This window comes from Sturnira hondurensis, unplaced genomic scaffold, assembly GCF_014824575.4.
Source record: "Sturnira hondurensis isolate 20B ecotype Veracruz unplaced genomic scaffold, ASM1482457v3 Scaffold0004136, whole genome shotgun sequence".
Classification (NCBI taxonomy): domain Eukaryota; kingdom Metazoa; phylum Chordata; class Mammalia; order Chiroptera; family Phyllostomidae; genus Sturnira; species Sturnira hondurensis.
Window position 1 is genome coordinate 30,068,664 of NW_028076767.1, and position 12,403 is coordinate 30,081,066.

At 46.1% G+C, this 12,403-nt stretch overlaps 1 protein-coding gene across 1 annotated transcript; it reads left to right on the plus strand.

Annotated features, from left to right (window-relative positions):
- The first annotated feature begins 247 nt into the window (after positions 1-247).
- DEFB129 (defensin beta 129) lies at positions 248-2,388 on the plus strand. The gene is made up of 2 exons (XM_037044757.1): positions 248-305; positions 1,946-2,388. Exons 1-2 carry the CDS (start codon positions 248-250, stop codon positions 2,386-2,388), a joined length of 501 nt encoding a protein of 166 aa, XP_036900652.1.
- Positions 2,389-12,403: the final 10,015 nt, after the last annotated feature.

The following is a 12,403-nucleotide window of genomic DNA, read 5'->3' on the forward strand; positions in this document are numbered from 1 at the left end:
AGGAGAGACACAAAGGGCCTGCACTGTCGTATCTTACGTCTTGTATCTGCCCCAGGATCAAGAGCAGGAAATGTGTCGCATGGAGCGTTCAGAAAAGGTCGTTCTCAAACAGAACCAGAGAAAATACAGCTTCTGTGCGCTGCGGATGCACTTCGCTGCTCACCGCCTCAGGCCATGAAGAGGCCCATAAAGCTTGGAGCTCAAGACCATCCACCCAGACCCAGGCCTTCTTCTCTGGTACCCAGCCATGAAGCTCCTTTTTCCTATCTTTGCCAGCCTCCTGCTCCAGCACCAGGTGGACACAGGTAATGTGGAACACAGGTCCTGTCTTAGAGCGGGTGGCGTGAGGAAGCAGAGACTTGGTTGTCCGTGACAAGGGGAACCCCAAGAGAGGCTGAAAGATGAGTTGCCCACAGGAAGAGTCCACCTGTCACACCAGCTGTGTGCCGTCCCCCAAACCTCCCCACAGGCCCTAAACACAAACTGTCTGATGGGGACACACCAGGAGCTAGTGCCAGCAAAATCAGGGTGTTTTTGTGTGCCCAGGAACCATCCAACATATGCCTTCTTACCCTCTACAGAGCTATCAGCTGGGCACCAGCCTAAGTCTCGCTCATTTCTGCTCTATTCCTAATTTAAACCCCCTCTTAAAGCACAGGTTCCTGTCAGTAGCAAGGAGGAAGTCCCTATCTTATGCGCAAAAAAAAAAAAAAGTCCAAGATCCAGTGAACAGGTCTACGTTCTCCATCTCAACTTTTTTCGAGTGTTATCCCTTCTCTCAGCGCTCTTCGTCTTGGAAACACACAAATTACCCATGCGAGTACCTAGAAATACACTGTGGCAAAAGGCTGAACCAGAGGATCAGCCATCGTTTCTAGAAGAGGGAAGCCGTGAGACCGGTTTCCAAACACAGGAATCATCCCAACGTTCGGAATAACCGGCCAATGGGTCAGGGAAGGGAAGGAGTCAAAGATGCTTCTGATGTTTCTGTCCTGGGACCCTAAGAGAAGGGGAGCAACATAAGCAAGCGTGACTGTCACCTTGGTTAAAGTCTCTTAGCCACATTGAGCCTCAAATTCCATGTGAGTGTAACAGGGTTAATCAATGGAGCTGTTTGAAATACAAGAATTTTACTGGTTTGTCTTTGGCTGAGGACCAATGTTGAAAGGTATGTGAACATTATCTGCTGAATTGTTAAGATGAGTAAAAAGAAACTTCTTGATTGAGAAAAAACAAAGGTGAGACACTGGGATGGAAAAAACTCATCTAGCAGATGAAGACGAGGTACAAACTGAGCAGAGAACTGAGAGCGAAAACGATAGACAGCAATGTGAGGATCACACTGACAGCGATGAGGGTAAGGCTATGAATAGGAAAATACCTCGGAAGGACAGAGCGCCCAGGCAGGCTGCAAATGGCAGAACACCATGCCCCAGAGGCCACAGGGGAAGCTGTTCCCAAGAAGGGCGCGGTCAGAACCGCTGGGTTTGGCAAGACGTCAGCCCTCCCAAAAGTCCTATTGATTCTCTTTTGAAATTCTTTCCTGGATGAGTTTTATGGCGGATTTTACTCTTCTTGGTAGATTTTACTTCTCTCCTAGGATCATGGAGAGATAGCGATGCCTTCTCTGTAAGTGTCTAACATGCTAAGTTAGAGGTTGAAAATCCTATCCAGAAGCAAATAATCTGGTTCCCTTTTCTTCTTCCCTCTATGTGCCCTAGATTTTTAAAGTAACTCAATGAAGGGAAACTGGAGAGATTGATTGTGGGTTTCATTGGTATACAGAGACTCTCTTGGTCTGCAGTGGGCTTCCATCAACTTCCCTGAACACTGTACTTAAGACTTAGCATTAACAGGCTCCTTCTTTATCCTGTCCCTCCAACAGCTTTCAGATCCTATCTAGTTATTAACTTTAACCCAGTGGTTTCCTCTTTTCTTTGTGCAGAAGTCTTTGGCCGGAAAAGATGTTTAATGGGTTTTGGGCGATGCAAAGATGACTGTGCTGTGGGTGAAAAAGAAATACAGAAATGCAAAAAGAAAAAATGCTGTGTTGAATCAAAAACGGTTCGACTGATAAATAACTACCTGCAAAATGACCTGCTCTCCGCACTTAAAGAGGACATCCCCAAACGGCTGAACATCACCAAGTTTTCTAGGGCTCTGGTCCAGACAAAATATCGTAGTTTATCTCTCTCCCCCCAAGTCATGAGCCCTTTTGCCAATCATCATCTCAACGCCATCAGCATCTCAACCAGCACTGGGAACTCTGCCAGCACCAATCCCGTGGACTCAGGACTGATTACACGCCCTGCCACTTCTACCAAGAGCAACACCAACAAGAGCAGAGGGTCAGCCACGGACTCCCCGCAACCATCACCACCACCGTAGACACTGCCAACACCACAAATGGAGCTGGAGGAAGCAGATGGGTGGGGGTGGGGGTCTTTCCCTTAAAACATCAAGTTCCTCTGTATCTTTGCTTTCTGTTAAATAAGACGTAGAACTGTTTCCGCTGTCCTGCGCCGTTCAATAGATACTGCTGAAATACCTACAGTTTACATTCTGCTATCATTCTCACAGGAGCTTCCCAGAGCAGACAGGGCTGCAGAGGAGTAGAATTCTAGTTTGCACGCCCTGGAGAAGACACCAGGTCTGGTGACTGCAGCACTGAGTCTGCCTCTTTCTTTTTAAGAGGTTATTTATTTATTCTTAGAGAAAGGAAAAGGGAGGGAGAAACAGGGAGACGAAGAGAGAGAAACATCAATCAGCTGCCCCTCACAGGTATGCCCTCAACCAGGAACCCAGCCCCCCACCCAGGCATGTGCCCCAACCAGGGATCGAACTGGAAACCCTTCGGTTTGCAGGCTGGCACTCAATCCACTGAACCACATCAGCCAGGGCTGAATCTGCCTTTGTAACAAGGACTTATAGTTCTCATACAGTGATGATGATGACGATGATGATTTTAAAGCACCTGTGTGTGAAGCTGAATTCTTCCCACTTCCCGACAGGTGGCAGGCTAATCCCACCCAGAATGATAATGTTGCTGCTTGTAGGGCAGGGAAGGAAAGACGGCAGGTTGGGGAAGAAACTCGTTTGAGGAGAACCCTGACTTACTACTAGAAGACCTTCTCTCTACTATTCACATCACTTATAATGGTCCGATTTCCAGTTTAGAACTCCTTTAAACATATTATCTATGAACATGAATTGCCACATAAAAATTGTAAAGTTTGAGAACTATGAGAGGGGATCAAAAAAAACCCCAGAATTTATTTATAAAAAATTGTGTATTTGTTCTTACATGTTTTAAGTTCGGTCACCTTCCAAGTGCTCTCCATTTAATGCAATACATGTATCAAGATGTCTTTTTCCACTGCTCAGAACAGTTTTTGAACTCGTCAATTTTGATGCCTTTTAGTGCTTGTGCCATTTTTTGTTTCATCTATTCCACATTGGCAAAACATTACCCTTTAGGAATTTTTCTTTGTGGGGGGAGGGTGGGTGCTGGGGGGAGGAATGGAAACAAAAAAAAATGTCTCTGGGGTGAGATCAAATGAACAGGGAGGGTGGGGCACAGGGGTCATGCCGTTTTTGGTCAGAAACTGCTGAACACTCAGTGCAGTGTGAGCAGGTGCACTTGTAAATCACCCATCATGAAATGGGCAAATGCATGGAAAGTCTTTAAAAAAATTCACTGAAGCCAAACACAGCCTCTCACAACACCACCAGCTGGTACACTGAGGCAGATGGGTTCCTAGAACACTCACCTATCCGGGGAAGCCTGTACTAGAAGGGGCCCTCCCTCCAGAAGCTAATTCTGGGTTTTGGGGGGGTCCCCACTTGTAGGAATACATATAAATTAATTTGGCCTGTAAATAACCTAAGATGATGGAGAAAAGGGTCCTAAATAAAACAATAGGTTAAAAGTTGGGAGCTGAAGACAATGTCCAGAAAAAAATGTTAATTTTAATAAAGTAAAAGCCATCTGTCAATAGCCGAGGCTCAGAATAAATGGGGTAGGAGGGTCCTGGAGAACAAGGGAGCCAGACCACAGCTGGCGTGGCTTGTCCAGGCTCCAGCCTGCACCCAACTGAGTGAGTGGGTAACAATCTGAGCAAGAAACAGCACCGTGATAGCTTCCCTGCCCTCTACTCATCTGCTCAGAGAGCCATGGACTGACTCTCCCGGCCTGACCTGTTCCTGTGAAGACAGGGGTCGTCTGCGTCCTCTGACAACACACTAAATCAGCCAAGGGCCGTGTTATGGAATGACTGCATCCCTCACAAAAATTTATGGATTGAAGCCCTAACCATCAATGTAGCTCCTTTGGAGGCAAGGCCTTTAAAGAAGCAATTACAGTTCAATGAGGTGAATGGGTGGGCTCTGATCCAACATTACCAGTTTCCTTGTAAGAGAGGAAGAGACACGCGGTGCAGATGCACAGAGGAAAGCCCAGGTGAGGTCAGAGACAGGACGGCCATCCACAAGCCACGGCAGGTGGCCTCAGCAGCAACCAAACCTGCCAACACCTTGATCTACACGTCCAGCCTCCAGAACGGTGAGAAAGTACATTTCTGTTGTCTAACCCCCATCACATTTTGCTACATAGCAGCCCTAGCAGACTGAAACGGGCCATGAAAGAGATGGTATCCTTTTCCTCCTTTTCTCTGACCTCTGGGTGAAAAGACGAAAGAACGACAGATGATGCCCTGGCTGGTGTAGCTCAGTGGATTGAGCGCGGGCCTGCGAACCACACAATTGTGGTTCGATTCCCAGTCAGGGCACATGCCTGGGCTGCAGGCCAGTTCCCAGCAGGGGACTCATGAGAGGCAACCATACATTGATATTTCTGGCCTTCTCTTTACTTTCCCCTCTAAAGATAAATAAATAAAATCTTAAAAAAAAAAAAGAATGACAGATGATTCCTAAAACACCCTGAATAGGACTTTTATACTCAAACCGAAGAAATCAGTTTATAGAAAGTACTGGTCAGAGTTGACTCTTTATTGTTCACTATGAAAATAAAACCCATGCAATGAATTGCGGAAGGAAACAAGCAGGGGATGATGATTTCACCATTGTCGAATAATTTGAAGTTTCGCACACACCCTGGGTTTCAATTTACTAATAAATATCAAAAATTGGTGTTTCAGGGGGTGGGGAGAGAAAGGAATCCACGCGTGCTCAGCGCGTGTACGTTGCACAGGACAGCGGCAGGAGCCCGGAAGTGGACCGGAGCACAGCATTCCCCACTGCTGCGGGGGCAGACGCAACCAGCGATCCCATTTACAAAAGCTTTCACGTGGACAATCACTGCCATCGGGTCCTGACTATGAGCCAGTGCTGTGACAGATCAGTCACATGGATCATCTTATTTAATCCTTATGCAGCCCGATCATGAGGGGTCATTTATCTCAATCTGACAGGTGATGAAACTAGGGCCTGAAGGGATTCACCTACGATAACAAAGCCAGGGAGTAGCACAGCGAAGGCTCTCCTTCAGCTGTTTGGACCGAGTCAACCTACCAACCCCTGGCACAAGACTTACCTCCGCTCTCGGCAGCAGGGAGGGAGCGGGCCTCCTGTTTTCCCTGGGACTCCCAGCCCCGCAGGGACCAGGACCAGAACCAGAACCGTTTCCTCGATAAATTCCTCACAGTCTCCTTCTTGCTGTGCTCACACTAAGAGTGACTCCATCGCTCACACTAAGCAACTTCGGGAGAAATAAATACACATCAGACCAGAATATTCCCATCCTAAGTAATTCACAAATTCTCTCTGTGTAGCCAGGCCTATCCAGAAAGCCCAAATATAATTAGAAGTGTGTTGAGTCAGAACAAGGGAAATTGATTAAATGAGTTAAAAGCCCTGCATAGCATATTCCTGTGGACCCACTAGAGGGGCAGCTCCTTGGGAGGGGAGGGCGGGGCAGGTGCTTTTCTGTGGCCAGACCACAGCTTAGCACATTAGTAGGTGATCAACAAAGGTAGTGAATGAATGAACGAATCAACAAATGTAATGAATGAACGAATAAAGAAACATATAGGATTCCCCTGTAAGACAAAAGACAGTCTCAGTGTTTTGTGCCAATGAGACTGGGAATACTTCAAATTCTATGGCAAGTGCCCCCTGGCCTAGAAGAGGTCTGTGGGAACGCCAGGTCCCACGCTAGCCTCCAGGGCTCTCACCTGCCCGTGTTCCCTCTGCAGACCTCGCCCTTTGGCTCGGCAAGTTATTTCTTTAGCTGGATGAGTATCCCTGTGGTCTTCACTCTGCTTTCTTCCTGAGAAAGGATTCCTGGTTTGCATCCTCTGGTGACAGCCCCAACCTGGTGATTGCCCTGGTCATGGCCTTGACACCATTCCTCGGGCCAAGGTTCTCAAACCACAACCCTTGGAGTCAGATGGACATGGCATGAGTTTTATTTCTGCCACTTGCTCACGGTAGGATGTCTTTTAAGAAACTCGAATTCCCACAGCCTCTAATTCCTCACTGGCAAAATGGCTAGAATATTCTTCTCCTTGAATAAATGCTGAAAGTACTAAATGATACAACACATTAGACACCTGGAACACTCTGTGGCCCACAGTTATAGTCCACAGAAATGATTCTCTTTGCACCCACATCATAAACAAGGACAGGGCTGTGTTTGTATTACAGGTCTCTGGCCTTTCTTTCATTCATTGGACGGCAGCTTGTAAATACCAGACACAGGCTAAAGCTAAATTCTTGGGGCTCTGAAGTGAACAAGACAAATAAGGTCTTGCTCCCAAGAGGATTACATTCTAATTGCAAAGGACATTAAATTGAAAGTAACTTATTAGGATGTAAAACAGAGTGTCCCTGCCACTGGTCCCCTGTTTTTGGTTCGCCGCAGACCCACGAGCATACGGCTGTTATAAAATGATGACGGCAGGTGGACAGCACCTAACAGCTCCTTCCGTGCTGGGTCGCTGAACCCTGGCTCACTCAGGCATGACTTTCTTTCCCTGGAAGAAGTGGTTCTCTCCCTTTCACTCCCAGTTCCTCATTTGTTGTTGGTCCTTCGATGGAGTGTGTCTGAGCCTCCAGAACTGACCATCCCCATTTGCTTCAGGAGGAAGCAGCCTAGAGCCCCTTCTCAGGTCCACACCACTTCCCTCTTCCCCCACTGTCATGGGTGCCTGCCTATGCCAGGCTGGGCTGGCAGTCAAAGCGGCAAAGTCACCATTTCTTTTTTTTTAAATTTATTTATCTTTAGAGGGGAAGGAGAGGGAGAGAAATATCAATGTACGGTTGCCTTTCGTGCATCCCCTGCTGGGAGTTGGCCTGCAGGGAACCGGCCTGCAACCCAGGCATGTGCCCTGACTGGGAATCAAACTGCAATCCTCCGGTTCGCAGGCGCGCGCTCAATCCACTGAGCTACACCAGCCAGGGCAAAGTCACCATTTCTTTATACCTGAAACCTATATAATTTTATTAACCAACGTCACTCCAATAAATTCAACAAAAAAAATTTTTAACAGAAACCTACATAGGGAAACATGTAGGGATACAGGAAACTTTCTCTCTTTTTAGATTTTATTTATTGATTTTTAGAGAGAGGAAGAGAGGGAGAGAAACATCCATCCATTGCCTCTCACATACCCCCAGAAGAGGACCCAGCCCACAACCCAGGCACGTGCCCTGACCGGGAATCCAACCAGTGACTGTGTGAAAACAAGCTCAGGAACTGCGATACCGTGGGCTGCTGCTTCCTCCCGAGTGCATCTGGGCAAAGAAGGAAACAGGACCCACTGTACTTCCTGCCCTCTGTCCTCCATCTCAGATTGCAGCTTTGGAGCACAGTCCCAGAAACTAACAAATTACGAAAGTACCGTTTGACACTAATGGGAAAACAACCTCGGCTCTAGAGAGTTTATGCATTTATGACAAAGAACCTCTCAGGACTCTAGATTTCACATGTCCAAGGCTTATCGCTGGCGCATCCTGACTCTCAGAGAACCTGAGAACTGACACTTGACCCTGAAGAACAAGATCAGTAAATAAAAGTTCAATTCAAAAGCAACCCAATGAATTAATAAGTGATCCATGACAATGCCAAAGGGCATTAAAGAAAGAATAGCAGCCTGGAGGAAGATCTATAGAAAAGCAATATTAATAATGCAAACATTTAAGAGTGATAGAGCATTTTTAAAGTGCCAGGCCACAGTACTGAAAGCTCTGAATGTATTATCTCAGTTAGTCCTTACAACAACCCTATATGTATTATGTAAGTAATACAAGTGAAGTTTAAGTTGAACTGCTAAAGGTCACAGATAAGTAGTAGAACCAGGACTTGAATCCATGTCCGTCTAACACCTGAGCCCCTTAGTTGCCACGCGACCTTCACTCCCAGGGACAACAGCTTTGGAGCATGTGCCCAGTGCCAGTTATAAGACAAGGCCGTCTATGTGGGTAACCTCATCTCACACTTTTGGCAATGGCTTGGAAGAAGCTCTGGAAGATTTGGTTATCGCATCTGCTTGGGACCCAAGGTTAGGAGGAGGGGCTACGCCGATCCGGAAGGACTCCAACAGCCCCTGCAACTGCCAAATGTAAGCGACCGGGTCAGCTCACACTTGGATTATTGCCTTTACTTCTGACCACCACGTTGCAAAAGGAATTTAGGAGAGAAAGAATTCGAGTCCAGACCGTGAAAATGTTTTAAAAATAAGAAACACACACTCTTTTCGTAAGTCATAAATTCAGTGGTCATACCTCTCAATGCTTTCATTTCAAGAAGTGGGAAAGAAAGGGTTCACAGCAATCCCTGCACTCAGTCCTCCCCCGTAACCAGAGTTGCTCCTGAAAGAAAAGAACAAAGCTGACTCCATCAGATCCCCTTTGTAAATACGCCAACGCAGACTTCCGGAAGAACTCACTAACTGGCACCACCGCTTTATCTGGCAGAGTGCATCTGCTCTCTCTGACATGTTTCTGGTAAACAAACCTGGAAACCACGGATTTCCAGGGCATGGGTCTTTGAAAAATGCCATGCATTTATCATGCAATGTAACTTTCAGAGAATAAGATGGAGATGTTTCTCACTGTAGTCCCGAGTTTGTAACTGATGTGCTTACACGTGTCACTTAGACATCGCACAGAGAATTCACGTTAAATCCAACCCACGGCTCATTCTTATGAGGCAAAGAGGGACCTAGGAAGCGGGGTGGACACCTCGACTTCTGCGCGTTTCACCTGTACTTCATAGTTACCTGTATCCTTGAAATTATTACTAAAGTTTACTATAGGAAAGACCTCTGATTCCTGTAAATCTGATGGGAATTCAATTAATCTTCTGTGTTAATCAGGAAAAGAAAGCACATATTCCTGGGTACATATAATTGTCTCAAAACTTTCAAAGATGTTTCCCCTACATGATAGCCAAATTGATTTTTTTGATTATGAAGTTACAGGTAAATGTCATTTTATAACATTCAGAGGAAATATAAAATTATGAAAGATAAAGTAAAAATCACACATAACCTTTCCCAAAGATAAACCCTTAAAATTTTTGGTATATGCCCTCCTAGACTTTAAAAATATTTTTTTTAAGATTTTTATTTATTTATCTTTAGAGGGGAAGGGAAGGAGAGAGGGAGAGAAACATCAATGTATGGTTGCCTTTCAGGCATCCCCTGCTGGGAGTTGGCCTGCAGGGAACTGGCCTGCAACCCAGACATGTGCCCTGACTGAGAATCGAACCACGATCGTCTGAGTCGCAGGCCCGCGCTCAATCCACTGAGCTACACCAGCCAGGGCTAAAAATATTTTATACATGTACATATATGGGTAACAAAGACTAGATCAGACAATGCATGTTTTCTCATAATTTTTCTTTCACGCTTAACATATCATTGATGGCTTTTTACATAATAAATACTCAATTATTAACATTTAAAGATGCATGAAATTCTAACGTGTTATACACCACAAACCAGCAAGTTCTCCATTGCTGAACATTAAGATCTTCAAATCCTTGTTACGGGTAATGCTAAGGAGGAGCTAAGGAGCTCATCGCCTCGTGAACTTACCCGTTTTATTCCATGTGTGTTCATTCTGGTCAAAGGGCAAGAACAGTGTTTTTTGCTGTTTGTTTAATTTTGTTTTAGGCTTTGAATATATATTGACAAACTGCTCTCCAAAATATATTGGACCAATATATTAAAATCACAGAAACAGTACACCGGGGTCCCTGGTTTGCCTCACCCTTGCCCACAGTAGCTGCAAAGCTTATTTTCAAAGAGTGGGTGCTAGACTTTGAGGTGGTCGGTGAGTACTCAGTAAATTTATGCAGTAGCCAATTAGATGCTCTGACCAAATCTGTTTGCCTGAGGGCAGCGATTCCTGCCCTATCGATTCCTGCTGGACCGCTGGCTCCCTGCCCAACTTTGATCTCATTTCAGGCCTAATAAAGGTTAGAGCTCCAGGCAAGCGACACAGGTAGCTCTGTCCCATCCACCCCACTGCACTCTCCGCAGGCCTGTCCCTGTCCCTCAGGCATGAAGCGCTTGCCTCTGGCTTTGCTGCTGACTTGTTCCTGGCTTCAGTGACCTTAAGTAACTTGGAATTCTCCATGTTGAGGAGGAAGTGAGGAGGGGAGGGGAGACAGAAACGTTAGATCCACCTATTTTTAAGGGAAATTTTTAAATGGAGGAGAGAATTAAAAAGAACCATTTAAAGTCCCTGAAAATTGACCTAAGTATATACAGCAAATCAAGAAGCATTTATCTTTGAAAAATCTACTACAGCCTTAGCCAGGTGGCTCAGTTTGCTCGAGCATCATTCTGTACCCCAAAAGGTGGCAGGTTCGATCCCCAGTCGAGGTGCCTAATACGGGAGGCAATCCATCAGTGTTTCCCACATCAATGTTTCTCTTTCTCTCTTTCTCTTCCTCTCTTCCCTCCCTCCCTTCTTTTCTCTCTAAAAATCAGTACACATATCCTTGAGTGAGGATTTAAAAAAAGGAAAGAAAAGAGAATCCGAGACATCTCAGTGAGATCGTGCCAGTCGATAGTATCAGGGTCAGGACTTGCTCCCACAAGTCTCCAGTCCAACACAGAATGGGACCCTGGGAGACACGTTCGGTGGCGGCCATCCATGCAGTAGTCTATAGTCTTTCCTCCAACCCCAGTAATTCACATCCTTCCCACATACGAAATAGACTCCCAGCTCTAAACTGGGTCCAAATAAAGATGAAACTCCTTCAATTTGACCCTCTTGATCCAGAGACCTAGAAACCAAAAGAGCAGGTTGTCAAAAGGATGATGTCATCCCCGTGTGCTGCCCGTGGCGCCATTGGCCCAGCAGGCCTGTGACCTCGTTAAACATGACTGCCATTTGACTCTTCTCAGTTTATGGACTGGAAATTACTGGAAAGCCAGAAGAGAACTAACCGCTCCCCACAGCCACAGGCAGAAGATAACATCGGAACAAACTGCAGCCTGTGTTACACAGCCCAGGGCCCACAAAGCAGCAGCCTCCACCACCCCACCACCCCAGACCCAGCCACCGCCCTTTTCTAATCCAATCAGAATCCAACAAAAGCTCGAAGCTCCTACCCCTCCTCGCTGGTATATCTCTCTACACCTGCCCTCTCCTTTTTGGAGAATGAATAAAAACTTTATTCTCTACCCTTTCTTCTCTTTGTGAATGCTTTCACGGCCAGAGTCACTCACCCCCCTAATAGTTATCTCCCTCCCCACACACACATCTCACCCAAAGCACAACGGAGACACAAGGGCAGAATGGCTACCATTAACACTCCTGTTCAAAGGGGGAGGGGGACAGGAGGAGACATAGGGAACAGTCCCCAGTCCAAAACAATTCTTAAGGCCAATCAGGCACACACCGAGAGTTTCCTATTCTCTGTGGAGAGAGAATGCTCTCTGATCAGCAAGCATTTCTGTGCCCCGGGGGTGATTCCCTGATCCTGACCCTTGGCTGCACCCTGTGAGATAGAAGAAATGGCCTGTGCAGCTGCTTATCTTACCTCCTGCCTATAGGATGTTGCAGTCCTAGAGGGATCTTTTAATTTTGATCTGTCTCAAGTCTGTTTTACTCCTAGTTGATGGTTTTTCTTTTTTTTAATATATTTTATTGATTATACCATTACAGTTGTTCTATTCCCCCCCTTCACTCCCTCCCCCACCATTCTCCCCCCCTTAGTTTATAACCACGTGTCTCAAGTTCTTTAGATTCTATATTTCCCCCACTATTCTTGCCCTTCCCCCTATCTATTTTCTACCTACTGTCTATGCTATTTTCTGTGCCTTCTCCCCTCTTCTCCTCCTCCCATTCCCCTGTTGCTAACCCTCCATGTGTTCTTCATTTCTATGGTTCCACTCCTGATCTAGCTGTCCTCTTGGTTTGCTTTTGT

Bases quoted from the DNA above. Each gene is read 5' to 3' on its own strand.
- DEFB129 (XM_037044757.1), top strand. From the start codon at position 248: ATGAAGCTCCTTTTTCCTATCTTTGCCAGCCTCCTGCTCCAGCACCAG. The intron at 306-1,945 runs GTAATGTGGAAC...TTCTTTGTGCAG, and splicing joins CCAGCACCAGGTGGACACAG to AAGTCTTTGGCCGGAAAAGA.